At 38.0% G+C, this 16,438-nt stretch overlaps 6 protein-coding genes and 1 long non-coding RNA gene across 11 annotated transcripts; 5 read left to right on the top strand and 2 right to left on the bottom strand.

Annotated features, from left to right (window-relative positions):
• Positions 1-1,043: 1,043 nt before the first annotated feature.
• On the top strand, positions 1,044-2,720 carry LOC104705681 (peroxidase 55-like). Its single transcript, XM_087461405.1, has 3 exons — positions 1,044-1,586; positions 1,720-1,911; positions 1,987-2,720. Exons 1-3 carry the CDS (start codon positions 1,347-1,349, stop codon positions 2,560-2,562), a joined length of 1,008 nt encoding a protein of 335 aa, XP_087317531.1. The 5' UTR covers positions 1,044-1,346; the 3' UTR covers positions 2,563-2,720.
• LOC104705682 (protein NUCLEAR FUSION DEFECTIVE 4) lies at positions 2,710-5,655 on the bottom strand. Of its 3 annotated transcripts, none has more exons than XM_087461402.1 (3): positions 4,841-5,655; positions 3,512-4,443; positions 2,710-3,424 (listed from the first exon to the last, which is right to left on the bottom strand). In XM_087461402.1, exons 1-3 carry the CDS (start codon positions 5,177-5,179, stop codon positions 2,956-2,958), a joined length of 1,740 nt encoding a protein of 579 aa, XP_087317528.1. In that variant the 5' UTR covers positions 5,180-5,655; the 3' UTR covers positions 2,710-2,955. The 3 variants fall into 3 exon arrangements, with proteins under 3 accessions (XP_087317528.1, XP_087317529.1, XP_087317530.1); XM_087461403.1 differs by having other exon boundaries at positions 4,742-5,374; XM_087461404.1 differs by having other exon boundaries at positions 4,678-5,364.
• Positions 5,656-7,566: 1,911 nt separating this feature from the next.
• LOC104705680 (uncharacterized) lies at positions 7,567-8,109 on the top strand. The gene has a single exon (XM_010421731.3). The coding sequence runs from the start codon at positions 7,671-7,673 to the stop codon at positions 7,881-7,883; it is 213 nt and encodes a 70-aa protein (XP_010420033.1). The 5' UTR covers positions 7,567-7,670; the 3' UTR covers positions 7,884-8,109.
• Positions 8,110-8,791: 682 nt separating this feature from the next.
• Positions 8,792-9,823, top strand: LOC109125833 (uncharacterized). Its single transcript, XM_019228260.2, has 2 exons — positions 8,792-9,061; positions 9,559-9,823. Exons 1-2 carry the CDS (start codon positions 8,907-8,909, stop codon positions 9,632-9,634), a joined length of 231 nt encoding a protein of 76 aa, XP_019083805.1. The 5' UTR covers positions 8,792-8,906; the 3' UTR covers positions 9,635-9,823.
• Positions 9,824-9,832: 9 nt separating this feature from the next.
• On the top strand, positions 9,833-12,779 carry LOC104705677 (ABC transporter I family member 11, chloroplastic-like). 2 transcript variants are annotated; one of them, XM_010421729.3, is made up of 11 exons: positions 9,833-10,189; positions 10,297-10,357; positions 10,442-10,521; positions 10,624-10,675; positions 10,765-10,898; positions 11,018-11,132; positions 11,220-11,306; positions 11,374-11,422; positions 11,669-11,753; positions 12,046-12,158; positions 12,591-12,779. In XM_010421729.3, exons 1-10 carry the CDS (start codon positions 10,095-10,097, stop codon positions 12,122-12,124), a joined length of 837 nt encoding a protein of 278 aa, XP_010420031.1. In that variant the 5' UTR covers positions 9,833-10,094; the 3' UTR covers positions 12,125-12,158; positions 12,591-12,779. The 2 variants fall into 2 exon arrangements, 1 of the variants encoding a protein (XP_010420031.1); XR_015563714.1 differs by lacking the exon at positions 11,374-11,422 and having other exon boundaries at positions 9,972-10,189.
• LOC104705678 (protein LAZY 1) lies at positions 12,401-14,687 on the bottom strand. Of its 2 annotated transcripts, XM_010421730.3 has the most exons (5): positions 14,563-14,687; positions 14,422-14,488; positions 13,221-13,975; positions 12,797-13,022; positions 12,401-12,604 (listed from the first exon to the last, which is right to left on the bottom strand). In XM_010421730.3, the coding sequence occupies exons 1-5, from the start codon at positions 14,566-14,568 to the stop codon at positions 12,585-12,587; spliced, it is 1,074 nt and encodes a 357-aa protein (XP_010420032.1). In that variant the 5' UTR covers positions 14,569-14,687; the 3' UTR covers positions 12,401-12,584. The 2 variants fall into 2 exon arrangements, with proteins under 2 accessions (XP_010420032.1, XP_087317527.1); XM_087461401.1 differs by having other exon boundaries at positions 12,576-13,022.
• A 585-nt stretch (positions 14,688-15,272) lies between these two features.
• LOC104705676 (uncharacterized) lies at positions 15,273-16,374 on the top strand. The gene is made up of 3 exons (XR_754364.2): positions 15,273-15,455; positions 15,746-16,002; positions 16,133-16,374. It is a non-coding gene; the product is annotated as an uncharacterized LOC104705676 (long non-coding RNA).
• Positions 16,375-16,438: the final 64 nt, after the last annotated feature.

The following is a 16,438-nucleotide window of genomic DNA, read 5'->3' as shown; positions in this document are numbered from 1 at the left end:
ACTGAATAATTTTATCCGCTCCGGTTTACTAACTGGATCCTTCCTGGACTATATTATCATGTCCACTTTTGATTAGGCCCAACTTAGGCCCATGTACGGAAACATGAATTCATTTGTTTCTTAAATAAATAAGAGTTGGAAAAAGAAAAAAGAAAAATCTCAATGTCACTCACGACACGAGTCATGATGACTCATTGACTCTTGAAACAAACACGGATTCTTCATCATATACTACGAATCAATTTTTTTACTAAAGGTCAATTTAGATTAATGCAACGAGTTTCTGGTAGTGATAATTAAAAACATTAATTCTATAGATCAAAGTTAAGCTGTCAAAAAAGGGGAAAAAAAAATTGGTTATGCTCTTGTAGTTTGGGGACGTGTGCTCATAATATTTATACAGTATATTGTTCACCTACAATGAGCTTATAAAATAGTTTTATTATATTTGTGGTTGAAATTGAAATGAGCATAACAGAGAGATCATCTTGACTTACACCACGCTATCATTATTCTTTTTTTTTGGTAGAAAATAACACTTTAACCTAAACAGCAATTTGAATCATTGTTAAAGTTTCTGTTATAATAAGAAAGAGAACTAGTGCGGTGATATGGTAGATTAAAAATTGAATTATCATATTCATATACCAAAAGAAAGCTGTGTTGGAAGAAACCAAATTTGGATATATTAAATGTTTACTTTGAATATCGGCTTCAATGTTTAGAACCGTTGAGCTAAAGTTGATGAACTAAATTAGAACAGGTATTCCGATCCGCTGAATTCAAGGATCAGTCAAAATCATTGTCATATTAGGGGTGGACAAAGACTTTTTTTCAAACTCATATTTTGAATTTAATTTATCCATTTTTTGTTTAACGACAATGTATTAGTTAGCTATTCTTTATACGTTTCATCAAGACAATTTGGTTTTAAAATCTCTCATCAGAAACGTTTCCATGCAGATGACCTGACCTAATGAGATTTGTTAGAATGTCACTGTCAGTAAAACCCTCTAACTCAAGAAATTTTAATTCTGGCATTCACCTTCTCGCTTAAGTAAAAGGTGAGAAGATCCTAGTTGCAAAACTTCTGGCATTCACCTGTGAATGTGACTAGAGATTTTAATCATCAAAAACTCAATAAACATTTATTTTTTATTTCTGTTACGTTTATTCATTGACAAAAAACTAAAAACACATTTATACTATAAGACTATATCCAGCGGCCATAGATAAATGCGGTGGCATATCAGAGGGTCGAAAAAGATTGGTGAGGTCCTATATATTCAAGAGACGACTGTATCAAGAGAAGAGGTTAATAGAAACAAAGGACAAAACCTATCAATATGGATACTCGTAGTCGCAGTGACGATGCAAAAAGAAACGTGATGATGATGTGGTTCTTGGGGATGTTGCTCTTTTACATGGTGGCCGAGTCGGGTGCTCAACTGTCGGAGAATTATTACTCCTCCACATGCCCCAACGTGGAGCGCATCGTTCAGCAGGCGGTTACTACAAAATTCCAACAAACTTTCACGACGGCTCCGGCAACATTACGGATGTTCTTCCACGACTGTTTTGTCGAAGTATGTACAAAACGTCGAGGCTTGTTAATAGATCTACAAAGTTGTATTATGTTGTTCGGGGGGGGGGGGGGGGGGGGGGGGGGGGGGGGGGGTTCCCCTAAGTTGTGAATAATTTGGTTTGTTTTTTTTGTAGGGATGTGATGCGTCTGTGTTGATAGCATCTGAGAATGAAGACGCAGAGAAGGACGCGCCGGACAATAAATCTCTCGCCGGAGACGGTTTCGACACTGTGATCAAGGCGAAAACCGCTGTAGAAGCTTTATGTCCAGGTGTTGTGTCATGTGCCGATATTTTGGCTCTTGCTGCTAGAGACGTCGTCGTCCTCGTAAGTCCACGCTCCGCCATGACTTTTCATTTGATTAGCCATGTGTCAACATTATAAACTATGCTACATTGGCAGGCTGGAGGGCCAGGGTTTAATGTGGAGCTAGGAAGACGAGACGGGCTCGTCTCCAAGGCGTCTAGAGTGACTGGGAAGATACCTGAACCAGGGCTTGACGTGAGAGGTTTAGTCGAGAACTTCGCTAGTAACGGGCTTTCACTTACCGACATGATTGCTCTCTCAGGGGCACACACCATTGGATTCTCTCACTGCAACCGTTTCGCCAACCGTCTCTACAACTTCTCTACCTTCATGCCCCTGGACCCTACGCTCGACCCGGCCTACGCACAACAGCTGATGCAAACTTGCCGTCGTGCTGGCTGGGACCCAGACCAAGTCGCAGACATTGACCTAACCACCGGACGTGTCTTCGACAATCAATACTACCAGAATCTCGTGGCTCGGAAAGGCCTTTTCACCTCCGATCAAGTTCTGTTCAACGATCTTTCGTCTCAGTCTACAGTGATGAGGTTTGCTAACAACGCCGGAGAATTCTACGCCGCTTTTACTTCTGCTATGAGGAACCTTGGCCGCGTTGGGGTTAAGGTTGGAAACCAAGGAGAGATTCGAAGGGACTGCTCTGCTTTTAACTAGCTTTTATTGAACGATGTTCAAAACATAAAACATAAAACATATAAATTCTGAAGCTTATGCTATATTAAAATGTCACCATAATCCACAATGGAACTTCTTAAATTGTATTGGTTGAGCTATTTCTCAAGATTAATCAGATCCCAAACATTTATTTGAAACTGAAATTTTATTTTATACATGGGAAGATCTTTGCGTAGATGTTGCCGCGGATATGAATACAAAAAAAAACGTACAAATCAAATACAAAATTGACAATAACGACAACAAAATTGATACAGAAAACAAACAAAAAAAATCGACACAGTGACGAAAACTTCTGTATCATCGGAGAATCGAAAACAAAAACCAAAGAATAAGAAGCTGAGCACGATCACATATGTTAAGGAACAGATCTTAGGTGCGGGTCTTGCCATAGAGGTGAGTGTAAACGGACTTGGTACGACGCACAAGAATCATACTCAAGATGCAAGCGATGATGCAGAATCCAGACATTATGAGTGACGTCAAGTAGAAACAGATAGAACCATTGCATCTAAGGGCGTCATTTGGATCAAACACGGATCCTTGTGCTTGCCGTTCTGCTTCCCGGTCATAGATGCTACTCGCAATCATACCCGAGAACACCAGGGATCCAGCCGGGTTTGCCAGTGTCAGGAAATTGTATAAAGCTCCAAACTTCTTCAGACCAAACAGCTCAGAGGCAGTAGCTGGGACAATAGCCCAGTGGGCACCGTATCCGAGTCCAATCAACAACGTGCCAATGTACATGGCTCCGGGCCATCCGTACGCAAAGAAGATGTGTCCTACTGACATTACTAGCTGGGCCAAAGCCATTGCTACTGGCCTTGGATACGCGTAGTCCCTGCACATCATTCAAATCAAGATCAAAACAGGAGCACAAAAAGAAGAGATGTAATCCACAGATCATAGGCTTTCTGAGATATCAAACCTGACAACAAGCTCGGAGAAGTAACCACCGCCGACGCGTCCAAGGAAGTTCCAAATGCTAATCATAGAGACAAGCACGTGAGTGTTATCATAACCAAGAGACTGACTCATCTGACCAAGATTGTCAATTACTGTCAAACCCGAACCAGAACCGAGCAGCAGGGAGACGAATATGAGCCAGAAGTCGGCCTTCACCAGTGCCTGCGTTAGAGTAAAATCTTCTCCTCTGTGAGGCCCTCTACGTCTCTTCACCCTAACTGCCCCCTCTGCAGCTGCCTGCATTAGCTGTGCTTGCAAATGCGCAATTCTCTTATGTCTCTCTGAGGCAGGAAGCAAATCTACATCCTTTGGCTTCTCATCTTCCACTTCACTCAAGATTAGATCAGGTGTCTGCAGTCCCGGTTCTTGGTCATCCCGTTTTGGGACAAGAGGTTCTTCGATTGTGTCATTAGGCTCATTCGTCTCTGTGAAGAAACTTGTCATGATTGGAACCAAGATTGGAACAAGAAGAATGACAAACAACACAATGGTGAACACAGTGATGATGTTGTGACTAACGACGACCACATCTTGAATAAGCATAACTGCCATGAGATAGACAGCGAGCAGAAGGCAGACACCGTAGATGAAAGTAAAGCTAGCTCCATCGGTGGGACGGATCTGCTTGTGACCACCAACGGATCTAATTAAGAACATGAGGGAAACACCAACAACCGCAGGCGTAACAGCGACCATGAGAATGAGATTAGCTGGGTTAGATGAGTGGATCACTGTATATATCTGAGACATGATCGCACCACCTAGCCCAGCAAACCCCTTGAGAATACCAACCACTGGACCTCGGCTCTTAGGGAAGTTCTGAACACCAGAGACTAATGTTCCAGTATTGAAGTAGGTTTCACCATTGTTCCCAATGAATATGAGAATACACATCTGAAAACAAAGAGAATCAAATCATTCAAAAAAGGGTTGTATCAGCATAGAACTGAACATACTAAGACTATGATCAAGTTGAACCAGCCAATAGACTACATCATCAACAGAAATGCTAACAAACTCCCCAGAAGCAGAACCTTTTCAACAAAAACAGAACAAGAGATGAAGAGAAAAAAAAAAGAAGAGGAATCTGTAATAAAATTGACAGCGACGTTTAGTAAACCAAACAACCTTAAAAGCAAAACAGTTTCAGAGATTCGAAATAGAAAGTCTCCAATTTTTTTTAGCTCCGTACCCAAAAACTTTCGCCCACAGATGAATCTGAAGGGGCCACATGAAGTTTCTTTAACCAACGGAGATATCAAAGAATGGAAGAAATAATCAAATAACTCACAGCCCATAGAGGAAGAACCGGGGCACGACCGGTGACGATAAGCCAAACCCAACCGTAACCGAAAAGGTTCTGAACAGCTCCAACAAGAAGAGCGGCCCAGAGAGGCAAGATCTCAGAGAGAGTACCGGCGATGAAGCCGACACTATCACCGAGATCCTTAGCGACTCCAAGTCTGGAAAGCTCCTTCTGATTATAGTTTAAGGAGCTTTTGATGACCGGAGAAATGCTTCCGAACAAATAACCCATGCCAGCACAAGACTGTATCCACATGGCAGCCACGAACACGAGCCATCTGTTGTTTATGAAAGACACAAACTTTTCTCGCGTGGTCGACGCCATTGAGAAATATAGCTTTTCTGGGTTTCCTTTGTTTCTTATCTCCACCACCGGGAGAATCCGGGAAAGATTCGGATCAGAGGACGACGGCGATCGGCGAAATATGTCGTCTTTGGGAAAGAGAGAAAGAAAAAAACAACTTTTTTTTTTCTTTTCTTCTTTTTGAATATTCGTCTGTCTGTCTGTCTGTCTGTCTTTGACACGATTTTATCCTTTTTATGGTCTTTTAATTGAAAAAGACAAAATTGGCCTTTGGAAGCTAAAATCGGTAAAAAGTTATTATTACAAAGGCGTGATTACTGTTTAATAATCTGTTTAAATTACGATTCTTATAACTTACTAGTGGATTTCATTAAGGAAGACGTGTACAAATTGAAGAACAAAAGGATCGATAATAATAATATTGTGGAAAAAAAAAAGGAAAGGATCGATAATATTAATGAGTGGTTAAATGTAGGATTGTTGTCACACTACTGGTCGGTCACTCTTCTTCTTCAATGTTCTGTGTACTTCTGTTTATGTGCGTGCCGTCCATTTTTTTTCTCTTTAATCGTGTGCCGGCACGCTTCAGTCTTCTAATTAAGGTTTATTATCCCGTGCCGCCATAGCTATTCAACATTATCGTTAACAAATAATGTAATACATTTTCTTCATTATTTTCTCTAAAGAAGATATAAATATGCCGCCAAAAAATATATATATAAATATATAAATGCAAGTGTGATTAGCATAATTACGAAAACTAGAATAATATATATAGCCCGACTAAAACACACGTTAATCTTATTAGTAGATGTGGAATAGTCTAGTTTTTACCAACTATAATATACATGCACGTACGTTGAGTTGGCTAACGAAATTATACAAAAATGTCTAACATGCGTGACTGCCTCCCAAACTAAAGTAATAACGTCACTTGATCTTGTTATTGTTCGTACCGATTGAATGAAATCTTACCACAACTAATTATTTCTTCGGACGGAATTTCGAGAACGTTAGGAAACGAGATACATGTGAGAAAATATGAAAATAATTATCTTCATATTAGAAGCAATATAACTATATATTTTCTGGTCTGGATATATTGTCACTTCTACTATTTCATAAGATACAATTAGCTGTATTTGTAAAGGGACACATATACCCACTAAAAGAAGAGAATCCAATTAAAAGAATACAACTGTTTTCATTTGCTATGTTTTATGGTAGTGTGAGTGGTGTCATTATCAATATAAAGATCATGAAGTATCAACTACCCGTTCTAAGTTTATTTTCCGTTATCATTAATTCAGAGGCTCAGAGCACTTTATAATCGATGTGTGATGGGTGCACCGTGACCTGTCAGGCTGTCATTAGATAGGTTTAATCTTGGTTTGTAATAATAATACTATAATTTTTAATAACACACAACTTGCAAACATGTCTTTTTTTTGGCCAGTAGCTCTAATTAGATGAACGCAAGTTACACAACTTGCATGCATGTCTGATGTATTCTTTGCAACAGAGCATAAGACACTGTTTTACTTTTTGGCATTCAATCCAATGATGAATATGGTTGGTTTGTTTAGTTATATGTTTTTTCTTTATCTATTATTTTCGGTTATACGTTTTCTTATCAAGGATCGCGTTTGGATATCAACAATAGGGTGAAGAGTCGTTTTCCCTTGTGTTTTTATATGAGGAAAAATACATAGAAAGATTTTATAGTAGACCAACATGCTATTTAAAAAAAAAAATCGCCTTCTTACCAAAAGAAAAAAATCGCCTCAATAAATAAAAAGAAATATAACTCATGCGTTTTAATTATATAATAAATAAAGATGTGATCTTTATTTAAAATAAAATAAATAATGAAGATGTGAGCGGCTTGACTCGGATATGGATAAGTTCTAAGAATCATATGGACAACAATTGATTTTATCACCTTTGTTTTTGGCACATAACGTCGCCTCCTAATTATTCGATCAGCTAATATAAACTTATCCATTTGATGTTGTCTTCAAATAAGTCAGGAGTAAGTGTTTCTTACAAATATAAAGTTACTAGGCGGCATTTATTGAATTACTTACTACTATGCACTCAAAATAAAGACATACTCGCAAAGGCCATTGTCTCTTCTAGCCAAATGAAAAATAAAATAAAAGGCAAGTGTCTCTAATAACAAAAAAAACAAGAGACAGACCACATGTTTGTGAGACAAGAATCAGATTCTTAGCATACCCAACAATCAATACATAGTATGTCGTTATTATAATAAATAATTATGACACAATCGAGTAGCTGCAGAGAATAGTTCTTTCCTTCACCATGCAAACTTCGTAGTTTCCTCCGTTTCAAGCCACTGTTTCATTAAGATCTTCCATGTTAATCCAAGCATTCTATAAATTAAGATACATACATCTGTGCATCAAAACGTACAACTATACCTAGATCCTATACTAAACTCGTAGATTGTATACTTATATCAACTAGCTGATTGATTCTTTACATTGATATGGCGTTGAATTGGGGACCAGTCTTAATGTCGGTGATTCTGTTCATCGTATTGACGCCCGGAGTATTGTTTCAATTTCCGGGGAAGACCAAAGTGGTTGAGTTTGGCGGTTTTCAGACAAGCGGTGGAGCCATTGTCATTCACACTCTCATCTTCTTTGCCTGCATCACTGTCTCCCTTATCGCTCTTCATATCCACATCTACGCTGCCTAATTAATTTGACATAACATTAAGGCATCGTCTTGTCCCTCTCGCCAGCTGCATCGTCATTAATCTTTTCCTTGTCTTTTTGTTACTGTGTTTTTGATAAGCTTTGATTTATGATTTTCATTTTAAGTAATTGTACTGGAATTACAATGAATCCTTTTTATTGATTGTGGTTTTACTTTTTTTTTTTTTTAATAATTAATTATATCATTTATTATATATGAACCGTCATTGTTAAAGAAGCATGCATCCGTAGACGATATTGGGATATTCCTATTTCTAAAACTGTAATGTAAGAATATCAATTATTGACACATGTATGTATTTTATGGTCTTAAAACTTTGACGGATGCATACAAAACATAAACTAATTAGCTAGTTGTGGTTATATATATATAGAATCGCTCTTTAGATGAATCCCATATATATTAATAAGAAGAAATGAGTTTCACCAAACGTGAAACAATCCCTCAAACAATGTTAACAAGACACATATTCACATAAGATAAAGTATATATTGATAATTAGAGATTCTGTATTGACTTTACTATTGATGATAGAGTTGCTAATGAAAACAACATGTACATATATGTTGACATATATATCTTCTAGTATGAGATAAGATAATCAATTAATTAATATCTCTCGACTCAAACTTGCACTCAATCATAACAAGCGAAGCTATCATCACGTCAAATGAAGTACACAGCTTCATCTTGTTTAATACGTAGTTTCTTTTAACTAAGACAGACTATTTTCACCGATCGTGATGTCTGAAACTCGATGGAGATCGGTTTAAAGAAAGAAAATGTTGTGGAGCTAAATGGGCTTTTAATTTACCTAAAAAGAGTCCATATATGCATAACAAAAGGCCCATAAAAAACTGTTTACAGTGAACTCACGCACGACGAACGAATCATCAGCCTTGCTTCACCAAGTAAAAAAACCTTAAAGCCCTCTTTAAAAAAAATCCCTAGCGTTCCAACAAGAAGCAGAGCAATCTGAGTTTACGGATCTTTAATCGGAAGAATGGGTTTGACGAATTTCATAGCGACGGTGGTTGGAGTAGGCGCCGTGGTGTTGTTATTGAAGGGCGACGTCAAGCAAACTGCCACCGTCGTAAGGCGTAACGTCAAGCACATCCGCCACTGGCTCGAAGAAGAATCCTCCGCCGCCTCCAAGTCGTAAGTCCTCCCTCTCGCTCTCTATCTCTCTCTCTCTCTTGATTCCTTATGATTTCTGTTTTGCGAAGGTGTGTTATGTTGGTTTGGGGTTTGTGAATTTCGTAAACCGGTTCACTCTCTCATTTTCGATTTTAAGCCGTGAGCTTAGTGGATCTCATTTGCAGCTGCTAGTAACTAGTAACGAGCTAGTCCGTTAGATGTCAATAGAAGCAAATTGGTTCTCTTTGATTGAATTTGTATACATGTATAATCCTTTATACAAAATGAGATCTTGTGGATATTGTAAAGATACTTGTTATGATCATCAATTGTTTAAAATTCTAAGATAATCTGAGATTTTGTAACTTGAGTAAAACATAAAAAGATTGATTATGATGGCAGTGGTTTGGGTAGGCATAGCTGTGTGATTGAGCAATGTTGGTATTAGTGATAGATCTGTAGCTTCACTAAGCAAGTTCTCTGTGTGTGTGTACTAATGAGTTTGATGCGGATTTCAGGGCAGCTGAGGCCATAAAACCAAAGGAAATAGGGACAAAGATTCCGAAGAAGGACATTCCAAAAGAGAAGGATTAAGTGTGCCACTATATATAATACTACTACCAAGAGTCTTTTGTTAAGAGTCGGATTTGCGACTTCGGTTTCAACACTGTTGTCTACTTAACTATTTTTAGGTGAGGGTTTTATGTTTTAAAGGGTTTTTGTATCGATCTCAACTCTTAACGTTTAAAGCATTCTTGAAAGCTAAACACAATAATTATACTCCATCTCTGTCTTTTCACTGTTCTTTTGCAATTGTATATTGCACACTGCTACTTCTCCTGCTGTAGACTAACATTCAGCTCTTGAACCGGGTGGCCAAACAATAGAGAGATCATTGAAAAAGAAAACAAAATAGCTTCAAAAAGCCCATTAAAGGCCCAATTTTGGTTTTTAGAAATCATCCGGGGATTTCGAATTTTTTGGTTAATCGTAGATTTCAACTTCCTTAATTCGAGAAATTGGCGAAGAAGGATCATACAGCTGAGAGCTGACAATGGCAGTGTCGACGTTTTCGAGCCCAGCATATATCTCCGGCATCGCTGAACCACCAGCATCATTCTTCTCCGTCGCAATTGGCTGGAAGCAACCGTACGTCACTTCTTCACGACCTCCATAATCATTTCAATTCTTCTTTCTACTCTTCATCGCTGCTACTTGATTCCTCACATCGTTGTTTTTGTTTGTTTCTGCAACAGATTGAAAATTCGGAGGACGAAGAAGCCTCGGTTAATCTCTTGCGATTATTCTTGCATCGAGGTGGGTTTTCAAAATTCGTCACTCACTCATGCTAAAAATAAAATTGATTGATTGGTTGGTGATAATGTCTTACCTTGTATTAAGGTTAGGGATGTCTGCTACCGTCCTCCTGGAACAGAGTTGAATATTTTGAACGGAGTTAATTTTTCTCTGCGCGAGAAAAGGTAGTTCCGCTGTATAAACAATTTACTTGAGATATCGTCTATACTTTATATATGCCTAGTAAAACAATTTTGCTGTTTCAATTCTTTTTTATCTTTTTGCAGCTTTGGCTTGATTTTTGGGAAGAGTGGGAGCGGTAAAACTACCCTTTTGCAGGTTTCTCATACGTAGTTATTGACTTCACGCTTGTTCTTTGAGTTGTAGTCTTAGCAACTTCTGAGTTTATATCGTCTTCTCTTCTGCAGCTTCTTGCTGGACTAAACAAACCAACATCAGGCTCCATTTGTATCCAAAGATATGGGGATGATGGCCAGCCAAAGGCGGATTCCGAGTTGCTGCCCACTGAAAAGGTGGGCATTGTTTTCCAGTTTCCTGAGAGGTATTTAGTCATTATTATTATCTTCTGTTCTACCGTATCAGACTATATCAGGTTTGATGCTGCTTGTTTTACTTGGCAAGAAAATATTGATGTGGTTTATTTTTGTTTGTTGTGGTCAGATTCTTTGTAGCAGATAATGTGCTTGATGAAATTACTTTTGGTTGGCCAAGGCAAAAAGGTAGTTTGCAGTTGAAGGAACATCTGACTTCGAATCTCCAGAGAGCATTTAATTGGGTATCTCACTCCTTGTTCGGACAATGGTTATTATATTGTGGTCCAGCGATCTCGTCTCATAGTTGCTTTCTTATTGAAAATCGTTAGGTTGGATTAGACAGCATCCCACTTGATAAAGATCCCCAGTTACTAAGTGGAGGCTACAAGCGTCGGCTTGCACTAGCTATTCAGTTGGTGAGAACTAAGAATTTTTGACGTGTTCCAAACTGTGACCTGTTCTAAATAGTCTTGCCTTTTGTAGGTCCAAACTCCAGATTTATTGATACTAGATGAGCCCCTCGCTGGTCTTGGTATAATTTTGTATCTTGCTTCTAATTCTTGGGTTTGTGTAAATTTATTTTTTCCTATCCTGTTGTACTTGTAGCGGCAGGTGCTTGATGTCCTTGTCTCTCTGGGTTTTCTGCATCTCGTTATTTTCAGAAGATTTTTTTTGCTTTGTCGTTCTCTCTGCAAATGCTCTGCATTTTCTTTTCTTTTGCATGAAAATCATGACGGTTTCTCATACTATTTCATCATTGATTTTGGTCTGCAAACAGATTGGAAAGCACGTGCAGATGTTGCAAAGCTCTTGAAGCACCTTAAGAAGGAACTGACTTTACTTGTTGTAAGTCATGACCTAAGGTATGCTCATTTTTTTGTATCTTAGCGCTTCTACGTTTGTGATTTTCTACTGTTTCTTTACCTTCATGAAAAGTTATGGAAATTGAATCAGTGCCTCTTCTGCGCAAATAGCTGTTCATGAAAATTTTTATTGTATAATTTTTTTTCCGGAAAAATCATTTTTCATGTATTCATCATGGCCTGTCCTAATTTAACTCATTTTGAGCTCTCATAGCAGTCATGAATCCTATGTTACCCTTTAACATTGACTACTAGTGTTCCTCTCTCGCTTTTTGTATGAACCTTGCTGCAGAGAGTTAGCAGCCTTGGTCGACCAGTCATGGAGAATGGAAACAGGTGGTGTTCTTCTTGCAGAACTTCCACCACTTTAGTTCAATGGTCACTATTGTGGAAGCTCTATACCAGGTTTGGCTCGAAGGCTACTTTTTTTAGTTATTGTTGCAAAAAAATGATATAGGCTTTTACCCCGGCATAGGTTTATTAATGCATTAAAATTTAAGATAGCCGCTTGTCCTTTATGGTGGATTGTAAGTTCTTTTGTGGCTTATCAGTTGAGAGACAGATAGCGTGTCTCTCTTCTGAAATTAAAACATAATTGGATTTGAATCTATGCGTGCATTCTCTTAGTTTGAGTACTCCAAACAATGTATATGAGATATCGTGCTACTATTATAACACCCTGTAACATTTATTATTACATAGAGGGGCGTAGTTAACGTTCCCAGTAAGTTTGAACACATTTTCCTTAATCATACCACACAATTCACACATGCATGAAGTGACATAATACACTCACACTTCTTAATTTATGTATTTCTTCTGATCTCTTTTCTACAGCTCCAACACAAAGTCTGCAAAGCAATTATGGATTATATTAGCTGCTTCGGCTACAACCAGAACACTTGTGCATGCCTAAATGTTAATGTATCAAAAAATTGTTTTTCGAATAGCTATCCTACATGTGTGTGGAAACATAGAATCATATTCTTCCTTTCAGTTAGATGAGATAATGCAAACAATTCTACATGTGATGGTGCACTTACAGTCTTCGTCTGTTTTGATCCAGTGTTCTCCGTTTTTAGCTGAGCGAGAACTTCTCAGCTCATACTGGATACATCTTTTACTTGCCTCATGACAGGGGTTCACCTTCTCGGACGTTAAGTCAATAGAATTTGATTTGCGGTTTTTTGGATTTTCCATGCTGCTGTATGTTTCGCTTTCCATTATGGAGTCTTCTGGATGTACTTTTTTATGGAAAACTTGTACTATCTGCACTCCTCACATGGAAATCAAGTTTGTTAGGATTAAGCTTTTCATTGGTGCATTTATAGCTAATTCTGCACATGTATAGATGCTATCAAAGTAAGGATAAATCATCTAACGTTTGGTGTATAATTCAAGATGTAGATGTATCATGTAGGCGTTTTAGATTATAAGTATTGAAAATCCAGAGCAGAAAAAGCCAACCTTTTGGAACTTTTTCTTTGGGGAATCCACTTCAGTTTTACCACTGACAGAGCTCCTTGAGGATGGGTGTATCTTTTTCAGTACCTTCTTGACAAGATGCTTTGCGGACTTGTGAGCTGAACTGGTTTGCTTCTTTTTCTTCCCATATATGTTTTCTGAGTGTTTATCTTGCCCTTCTGTTATTTGAAACAGTTCACCAAGTGATGCCCTTTCCTTCTTCCCTGCATTCTTTGTTTCTGGGAATTCGTTTAGAGAACCAAAAAGATATTCTTGGAGTGGAAACTTCATTGGCTGAATATCTTCTTCAGCATCTAGCCCCTCAATGGCCTCAATGGTGGATGCAATAGTGTTAGTGTCGCTGTTTCTTCCTGATGGTTGGTGGTGTCCTTCTTTAGCTTCAGCCTCAAGGAACTTCTCCAATTCATTGCTAATGAGCTTCAAATCATTCTCAGTCACATCCGCATTGTCTAATGCTGGGTCCTCAAATGACATGCCAAATGTCGGTGTTGTTGGTTCATCATGAAGTGTTTCTCCACCAAGGGTTCCAATGGCGAGAAATCCATCAAAGAAGTCACTGTTTCTCTCATCCTTGAGGTGTTCTTCTATATTTTCCGTGGGTCCTGCGAAGGAGCTTTCCTGGAACAGATTAACTTGTTTTCTGAATCCAGTATTGTATCTGGAGCCAGCACATGCTGCGGGGTAAATATCTTGGCTATCAAGGGATGGATGAGATGAAAGGATGGAATAGCTGTTACCTGAAATGGAATTCTTTGTTTTTTAGAAAAGTATGAACATGGAAAATATGCTTTGCTCAGGAAATAGGGAAACTGTGTTGTTGTTGCAACAGGCACGTGGGTGCATGACATTTACTGGATGATAATTGCTTGGGAGAGATCTACTTTAGCTGCTAACACTCGCAAAATCAACGTGTAATACGAATTTGGTGTCAGGCAAACTAAGTAGGTGGGATTTCTATTCAGCTAGCTGACTCCAATCACAATGCTTTGCACACGAGTGCATGATCCTAGTCTTTAATCAGGTCAGCAGTTTATTTTTCTAGAAATGGATGTTATAGTAGTGAGAAGTACAGTCCTGAAATGCTTGCTTAAGTCCTATTGCTATTCTTCTAGGATTCAAATACGCTTCCTATTTGTACATATTTGACAAGAAAAGAAGCATCCGAGAAGTACAGTAATATTACCAGTTGTAGCATCTTTCAATGGCTCTTTGCTATTCTCCCGGAACTTATGATGCATCCAGCCCCAAAACTGCCAGAAAATAAGCTTTGGTAAGTGTTAGCTACAAGTTAGTTAACTTTTTTTTTTGTAGATATAGACCGTACCTTCATTTTTGTGCTTGCGTTGCCACACAATACTAGAGAAGAAAATGACTTTTATAGAGAACCATGATTGCTTGAAAGCTCTTGATGTAGCAGTGAATTGGTTGCAACAGTATCTCACGCCTTTTAGCTTGATGACAGTGGTGACCAACACCAAGAAAGCTACAAAATTTTGGTTGGCCGTTCTCTATCAAGATCACATCAAGATCAAGTTGGAGGGCCATTACAGATGAGCCCCTACTGTTGTGGTTACATGACGCGCAAATTCATTGGTGGAGTAGCTATCCTTAATTACAATCATCAATCACCTCAGGTATTACTATTTTATCGTGATTTGAGTTTCAATATTGGAAAGTTTTGTGGTTTTATGTGGCGTTCATGAGCCATTAATACTAAATTTACAAGTCATTTGCAAATAAAGTATACATAAATAGTGGCTGCAAAATCAACTTTTGCTATTGCTATTTTGTGTAGACCTTGATTTTTAGACATCCCTTCCTGCAAATTGCAGTGAAATGGTCGAAATCTGGATGCATAGCCAGCGTGACTGGTTGGTACAAACTCATTCTGTATTTGGTTAGAAAACTTGTGTTAACTTTGTTGCTGCTTTGCATAAAGATTAATTTTATTTTATTTGAAACAACATGTATGCTGGCTCTTGCTCACTTGGAGTGATTGAGGAGGCATTATGTTGTAATAATTTTCAAATATAGAGAGTACTGCATTGTTGATCTTGCTGTCTCCGACAAGAAGAAAATGCATTTGGATTGATGACCATCCTGCAGAAAAGTAAAGAAAGAGTACTTTTTCCAGGAAGCATATGGGAGCTCCGTGACAAAACAAGGAAGACTTTGGGGCTAGTTGATTCAGACAAGTGAAGCTGTCCACGACATCAGGTACTGTTGTTTGCTTCAGTGTTTTTTTTAATATTACAACTCGTAATGCTATGGATTTGTTCACCTCTATTATTAATTATCCTAAACCGGCCTTTTCCATAGCAGTAGAAGCACATATAGTTTTGTTTTGGTAAATCAAGTATAGGAACTTGTTAGCGGTAATAAGGATTCGATGAACCTAGTCATCTGTGAGAAACAACATAGACAATGCAGATTAGAATGGTTTGAACAAATATGAAAAGATGATGATAAAGCAAATGGGTTGATGATATGGGATTTACAATTTACAGGGAAGCATCTTGGGATGAAACAAAGGAACAAACAGAAGTAGGTAATAAGGGTATGGGACCAGTACACACACTTTTGTGCCTGATTTAAACAAGCTTACAAATGCTAAATTTTGCAATTTGGAGTCACTTCCATTGTTCCCACTCCATTATCTTCTATTTCTTAGAATGTGATCGAGTTATGTCAAATTCACGTGGAGACTTGATAAGTCGATGACATATCTTCCTTTCTTGTTCCTCAATCATATCTTCTTCTTTAGGTATCATATCCAACTTTTTCACTTTCCTTATTGTATCTGAAGTCGATATTATTCCCAAGTAGACACAATAGTTTTATTTTTCTTAAACCATCAAAAGTAATTATTTATTTATTTTTTCTTTCTCTTTCAGGCTTAATCTAATGGTCCCCTTAGTCACTTTAGGGAAAGAGATTATGAATCCGATTTTCTTTTCTGGTCGCCAATTATTAATCTGATTTACCTGATCTTAACCGACCATGCCAAAATAACTAATATGAATCTGTTTTTTTATCCTCAATTTTTTTCTTTTGGTTCTTAAAATAAAACCAAAATTGTATCAAACCTAATTTAAAAGTTGTTCCAATCAGGTTAATAATATTTTTATATTTGCGGTGGTTGCCATGCCCATGTCATTTTCTACAAAAAACTAATAATTTTTCTTCTAGAAAATCACATG

This window comes from Camelina sativa, chromosome 8, assembly GCF_030686135.1.
Source record: "Camelina sativa cultivar CO46 ecotype springtype chromosome 8, ASM3068613v1".
In the NCBI taxonomy this organism is placed as follows: Eukaryota; Viridiplantae; Streptophyta; class Magnoliopsida; order Brassicales; family Brassicaceae; genus Camelina; species Camelina sativa.
Note: the sequence above shows the minus strand (reverse complement) of the source record. Positions and strands in the feature narration are given on the sequence as shown.

Bases quoted from the DNA above. Each gene is read 5' to 3' on its own strand.
- LOC104705681 (XM_087461405.1), top strand. From the start codon at position 1,347: ATGGATACTCGTAGTCGCAGTGACGATGCAAAAAGAAACGTGATGATG. The intron at 1,587-1,719 runs GTATGTACAAAA...TTTTTTTTGTAG, and splicing joins TCCACGACTGTTTTGTCGAA to GGATGTGATGCGTCTGTGTT. The intron at 1,912-1,986 runs GTAAGTCCACGC...CTACATTGGCAG, and splicing joins CTAGAGACGTCGTCGTCCTC to GCTGGAGGGCCAGGGTTTAA.
- LOC104705682 (XM_087461402.1), bottom strand. From the start codon at position 5,179: ATGGCGTCGACCACGCGAGAAAAGTTTGTGTCTTTCATAAACAACAGA. The intron at 4,444-4,840 runs GTGAGTTATTTG...CTTTGTTTTCAG, and splicing joins CGGTTCTTCCTCTATGGGCT to ATGTGTATTCTCATATTCAT. The intron at 3,425-3,511 runs GTTTGATATCTC...AATGATGTGCAG, and splicing joins TTCTCCGAGCTTGTTGTCAG to GGACTACGCGTATCCAAGGC.
- LOC104705680 (XM_010421731.3), top strand. From the start codon at position 7,671: ATGGCGTTGAATTGGGGACCAGTCTTAATGTCGGTGATTCTGTTCATC.
- LOC109125833 (XM_019228260.2), top strand. From the start codon at position 8,907: ATGGGTTTGACGAATTTCATAGCGACGGTGGTTGGAGTAGGCGCCGTG. The intron at 9,062-9,558 runs GTAAGTCCTCCC...TGCGGATTTCAG, and splicing joins TCCTCCGCCGCCTCCAAGTC to GGCAGCTGAGGCCATAAAAC.
- LOC104705677 (XM_010421729.3), top strand. From the start codon at position 10,095: ATGGCAGTGTCGACGTTTTCGAGCCCAGCATATATCTCCGGCATCGCT. The intron at 11,423-11,668 runs GTATAATTTTGT...GTCTGCAAACAG, and splicing joins TGAGCCCCTCGCTGGTCTTG to ATTGGAAAGCACGTGCAGAT. The intron at 11,754-12,045 runs GTATGCTCATTT...ACCTTGCTGCAG, and splicing joins GTTGTAAGTCATGACCTAAG to AGAGTTAGCAGCCTTGGTCG.
- LOC104705678 (XM_087461401.1), bottom strand. The intron at 13,976-14,421 runs GTAATATTACTG...ATTCCATTTCAG, and splicing joins ATTGAAAGATGCTACAACTG to GTAACAGCTATTCCATCCTT. The intron at 13,023-13,220 runs GTTGGCTTTTTC...TGAGGAGTGCAG, and splicing joins CAAAGAAAAAGTTCCAAAAG to ATAGTACAAGTTTTCCATAA.